General features: G+C 39.0%; 1 protein-coding gene across 3 annotated transcripts in view; it reads left to right on the top strand.

Annotated features, from left to right (window-relative positions):
* Positions 1–1,075: 1,075 nt before the first annotated feature.
* Positions 1,076–6,000, top strand: part of RFTN2 (raftlin family member 2) — a 70,084-nt gene continuing 65,159 nt past the window's right edge. For all 3 annotated transcript variants that reach the window (XM_047720672.1, XM_047720670.1, XM_047720673.1), the window contains exon 1: positions 1,076–1,222. In XM_047720672.1, coding sequence (XP_047576628.1) covers positions 1,084–1,222 — 139 coding nt within the window. In that variant the 5' untranslated portion in view covers positions 1,076–1,083. The remainder of the gene's footprint in view (positions 1,223–6,000) is intronic.

The following is a 6,000-nucleotide window of genomic DNA, read 5'->3' as shown; positions in this document are numbered from 1 at the left end:
ACTCATTATGTTTGGTCCATTGTAAATTGTTCTTGAGTTCAGGTAAATGGCAATTTATAACACTGAAAGAATCAAATTGTCAGTTTTGTTGCCTTTGTTTTAATTAAGGATACTTTGGAACCTGTAAAAGGGTTAATAGTTACTTTCATATGCTGCCTAACTATGGAGTATTTTAAACTAATTATCCACATAACTGTCCTCCTTTGCAACTGAATAAAATCTTTTTATTAAAATATTGTAATATATTTTTTTTTTATATTTGGCAGTTTTCATTAGCACATTATTTTTCCAGTAGGAAGACTCTTCTGTGGAAAGAAATCCTCAAAAATGCTACCTAAAGACTAAAGTGTTTGTTTTAAAAAAAACAAAAACAAAAAACTACTTTTCTCCTTTTAGACTCCAGAAACAGTTTCCTCCTAAAGTGACTTCCTTTCTGGAAATGATTTTTGTTTCCAACCATGTTGAGAATCCTTTTTTTTTTTTCTCATTCCTTCTCTCTTATTCTTTCTCTTTCTCCCACCCTTCCTCCGTCCTTTTGCTTTTCTGGTAATAGCAGAGAGGAAGGGGGGGTGGGCACAGGGAAGAGGGAAAAGAGAAAACAGAGAAAGAATTGCATGCCATTACGCCTGAATATATCCTTTACTTGTAGATAATCCCATCCGAGTTGCACTTTTGCCTTTTATTTCCGTTTTTGGACACCTCTTTTATCATCCAGCCAGCTGGGACAGACAAAGCACTGTTGGTGCCCTGAGCGACAGAACTCTGGTCGGGGGCTGGCTGTAAATTGACGTGGCATGGAAATTCTCCGCTAAGTTGTAGCAGTTTGCATGTTTCTCCTAAGACCAAGCCCAGCCTCCCAGAGCTGTAGCTTAATCATCATGGGTTCAACGACTTTACAGAAAAATGGATAGAAAAAGTCTTCGGCTCCTTCCTTTGGACTCAAATGTTTTCTTTTTGACTACCTATGGTTTAGCTGGAAAAATCAAAGCAGTTAAGTCTGTAACTTTCTTTTTGCAGCTAAAACAACAGAATTTGCTGCTCTCCCTCCCCTATCCTGCAATTTAATTCCTTACAGATTTTGCTATGGGGTGCGGACTTAGAAAGCTAGAAGACCCTGATGATAGCAGTCCTGGAAAAATATTTTCTACCCTGAAGAGACCGCAAGTGGAAACAAAGACAGAATTTGCTTACGAATATGTATTGCTGGATTTTACTTTACAAGGTAATTTTTGCTTCTATTTTATTTGTTAAATGAAATCTTTCAGAGAAGGCACTAGTTTTTTTAAGTGTTGCTTGTGAATTTTTAGACTAGTCTTCACGATAGATTGTGTAAGTCTAACAATAATGCTTTGTTTCCTGATTATGTTTTTGAAAGATTTTTGTTTTGTTTGCTTCGTTTTTGTAATATGGCTCATATGTACTTTATAAGATTAGAAAAAAATGCCTGGAATTATTTCTTTCATTTTTAAATCAAATGCTTATTTGTAGAAGGATAGATAAAAATATTTGACTTCCCAGCCAAAGAGCTGTAGCCTTAATGACAGTTTGGGTCTTGAAAAAGATCTGAAAGTCACAAGAAGGTGGCATGTAAGGTACATGATTTGCATCGTGAGGAAGAGTATTTGCTAAGATAATTCTGAGGTTTCCAACTATGTAAAATTTTGTGACTGTGCTAATCATTTTATATTTTTGACCAAGCTAAACTTGAAGTTTGAAAATACAGTAAAAAAAAAAAAAAAGTAAGGAAAAAAAGATAGTCTTCTGTAAGACACTTCCTTTGCTTGGTGCCCCGTCCTTAACAGAGAAACTCCCTGTTCCAGAAAGTTAGAAACACAAATAAACAAGCCCAGATGGCAGCCCTGCGGAAGGAGCAGAGGCAACTCAAACTCACAAATACTTTGCCTCACTTCTTTTGGAAACTTTAGAGTATACAACTGCGTGGATAAAACTGAGCTTTTAAAATAGAACAATATCTTTAATCATGAGATACTGAAAATGAAATTTAGGATGTCTTGCTTGCTGTTAGAATTTCCAGATATCAGTATTTTAAGTTCTTATTACAAAGTTACACTTTCATTCTAATAAGGTACACATTTTATCAGTTAATAGAAAGTTTATACTAAATTAGTTATCATGTTGGATATTAATTTCTTTTCAACTTAAACACAAATTCTCCATTTTTTGGTTTGTTGTGTGAACAGTGCATCTTTGTGCCAGAAGCAAGAACAGCCCATTTTTCTTTGTCAAAAACTGAGCTGGCCAGCAAGCAAACTCCCTTCCAGGGACATACAAAATCTGTACATATACTTTCAACATATTCACATTTCTATTTTTATCTAAACCTAAGGCTGCCGAGGAAAAAATGTCAATACTCTTCATTTTATTTTTAATTATGGAAGTTAAAAGTGGATGGAGGAAACAGTGACAATCAGAGAACTAACCAATCACGTGAATTTTTTCCATACTTTTCAAAAACCATCCTTTGAGAAATATTCATGATGTGCCATGTTTTCTCCGTTGATTGTTCTTATCCGTTATTTTTAGGGCAAGTTTCTGTAAATTCATAGGACACAAACACACACTTTCCTTTACCTTAAAACCTTGTCTACTCAAACTTTAGGCCAGAGCCATTTTGATCTGCACTTTAAGAATTGCTGCACAATCCGCCCTAGGATCCCAGGTTTTAAAGTAACTTGACATTTTTTTTCTGCTTTATTTCCTTCTAACCATGCTAACAGTCTCGAACGAATGTGTATAAATGCAGTCATGCTTGAATCAGAAAGGTCTACAGCTTTCTTCAGGAGGCATTCTGGCTTTGTTTTTCCCGGAAGCCCTCCTCTCTGTGGAGGAGTGTCATTGCTCCCTCCACCCTAGGTGTTCGGAGGAGGTAACGGAATGTCACACTGTGAAGTGTAGGTACAGGCACAGATGGCCAAGGTTAGCACAGAAAGCAGGCACATATTTTAAAGTTGCATCTGGTTCCTATTTGGTTGAGGCACCGCGTCTCCTGGTGCCCCTTTCTGTCCAGTTCTTCCACACTTTTTTTTGTTGTGTTTGTTTTGTTTTTGCCTTTGCCTTTGCCTCAGAAGCCAAGACTCTGTATCCCCCCCCCCCCCAACTGCACAAGCCACCTTTCTTTATCCTGTTCTCTGACCTCCACCTGCCCCTCCAGTGTATAGAGGAACGAGGCCGGGGGTGGGAGAGTGGGGAGAACATGCCAGCCTTCTGTTCAGCGCGGGCAGCTCTGTCCTGGGATTGCTGTGAGTTCTAACTAGTGGCACCTCCTGCTTCTCAGGGGCCACTGGGAGCGACCTTTCAGGAAACAGAATGGTCTGGTGACAGCTGTGTGTGCTCATGACCCGCCTGTCTCGTACCTTGTTTTCCTCCTTTTTTTCCAAACAGAGGACATGAGACAGAGAGTAAAGTCTCAGTGGGTCAAGAGGAGGAGGCCCTTTGAAATTACCAGGACCCCGTGTTCGGAAGCCTAATTATCCTGAATGATTTCTTTATTTTCCATTCAGTTTCATTCTCTATCTCTCTCTCTCTCTCTCTCTCCCACCCCCTCTCCCTCTCCCTCTCGCGTGCTCTCTCTCTCTCTCTCTGCTTCCCCACACTTTTTTTGGATGGGTGGGCAGGGGGACTTTGAGCCATTATTTACATCTCCATGGGAGAAATAATAGCACAGTCATTAAGTACACAGGACTCTGGAATCAAAGTTCCTGGATTCCGAATCAGGCTCTTTCACTCTCTAACTGTGGCAGGTTTGTAAACGTTGCTATATCTCAGTTTCCCCTTCTGAAAAAGAAGGGTTCTGATGGTGCTCACATAATAGAGTTGTTTTGAGGATTAAAGAGGATAATACAAGATAATCCACTTAATAAAAGTTAACTATTATTATCCATCCTGGCTTTGTGCCAGGTCTACCAACTGCACTAGTGAGATTTTGGTACAATTTTTGTGATAAGTTTTCTGGATTATTGTATAGTAACCCACGAATGCGTATTTATGAGCGTGTGTGAGTGTGTATATGAGCGTGTTACAGAATTTCTTAATGAATAGTTAAATTAACTCTGCAAAGGATCCAAAAGTGTTGGTTTCATCCTTAAAGCCCAGAAAAGAATCTGAATAACAATAGCCTTAAGGATTTTTAAAGCACTTACAGCTTTAAGATTAAAGGAGTTTTTACAATACTAAAAACCCAACAGGACAGATGGTAGCTTTGAATTTCTATTAAAATTATGTAAAATATATGAAGTAAAATGTTGCTGGCCCCTAACTTGCTTCCTTATTATTAAAAGAAGAAACTCTCATTTTTTTTATCACTGCTGTTCACAGCAATCAATACATATAACATATGTATTCTGTAGAAGATGCTGATATATACTGGAAATACAAAGAGGAATGAGACAGTTTCTGCCCTCAAGTATTTTATATTCTAAAGGGTCAAACTGGACAAGATCATGAACGCCTCAAAATCAGGAACTAGATCTTATCCACCTTTGTATCCCCTGTGGGTAGCACAGTGTTTGGCACATGAACAACGGTCAATAAGTTTTATTGAATTAATGAATAAAAAAGTATAATACAAGATACAAGAGATGTCAGAAAAAGGAAAAATCAATTTTGAATAGGATCAGTTGGAATTGGAACCAGGACTTTAACTGACCCTGATGAACATTTAGGGCTTATTAGTCAGAAAAGGATTAAGAGGTTGAGACATATTCAAGGACCACTGACTAGAGCAGTGAGCAAAGGGGTGGGGGCAGGGGGAGTTGTTGGAGAAAGGGAGAAAATTAGGTTGGAAATAAATGGAGTATGAAATGCTGTGACCTGGCTAAGGAAGGATTCTTTTATTCTACTGGAATTACGTAGCTGTAAAGGCTTTTGAATGAGTAGTCAACAGGTACAGAGAAGTATTTTTAGAAGATTAGTGTGAGATTGAGTGGGAAGAGATGGGAGCGAGGCTACTGATTTAGAAGGCCTCTTGTAGTGGTCAAGGCTACAAGTGGACAATTAGGACACGCATGTGGGGAACAGCAAAAGGATGGAATGCATGGGGCAAATATAAGACGATATGAAGAAGGAACTTACTAGCTTTTGGCTGGCTGGATATGAAGGGACAGAAAGAATGAGGAATCCAGGATGACTTCCTGCTTCTGAGTAAGTGAGTGACTGAGCCTGAGTAACTGTGGAAATAATGATGCCTCTCACAGTAGGAAGGGCATCCCAGAGAGTCGGTGTGTGGTAAAGAGCAGTTCCGTCACAGGCATGTTGCATTTGAGGGGGCAGTGGACATCTTACAGATACATCAGGACTGCTTCTATGAGAGACTCTTACAGATACCAGAGCTGGAGTATGGTGATTTCCACAAGGATGAATTGAAATAGGGGAAGTCTTAAAGAGAGGGAATGTGGGAAGGGCATAAGCATCTTGGGCTGAGTTGTCAGGCATATTTAGCCATAGTGAGACAATTCAACAAAACGACAGAGAAGGAAGACAGTCAGGACCATGTAGCACCAGAGAACACAAGGAAAGGAAAGGCTTCAAAAAGCAAGAAGTGGTAAGTAATTTTAAATTGTAGAGAACTTTTTAAGAATGAAGATACAGCCCTGAAGAGAACGCGTTGAGGAATCAACAAGCAGCGAATAAAGGATCAGAAATGAGGGAAGGAAGCGAATGGGAGAAGAAAAAGAGAAGGGAAGGGTGGGTCCAACTAAATTTTCTGTATCTGTCTGAGTCTATTAAGTTCATGAGCATTTCCTCAAACAGTCAAAAGTGACGAAATTTACTCAAACATGAATGTAATCCCTGTCATAGTGCCTAGCCCAAATTCCTACCAGGTGATAAAACCTATATGGGGAGTCCCATTATATTTGAAATGGTGAGGTATTTGGTTTAGAAGAATAATAAAACCTCACAAATCCAGACTATTGTGGAAGAGAATGATCCCAGCCTGAACTGAGAGAGGAGAGAATCTCTCATAATAGCGTGTACAGTTGA

Source organism: Lutra lutra, chromosome 3 (genome assembly GCF_902655055.1).
Source record: "Lutra lutra chromosome 3, mLutLut1.2, whole genome shotgun sequence".
Taxonomy (NCBI): domain Eukaryota; kingdom Metazoa; phylum Chordata; class Mammalia; order Carnivora; family Mustelidae; genus Lutra; species Lutra lutra.
Note: the sequence above shows the minus strand (reverse complement) of the source record. Positions and strands in the feature narration are given on the sequence as shown.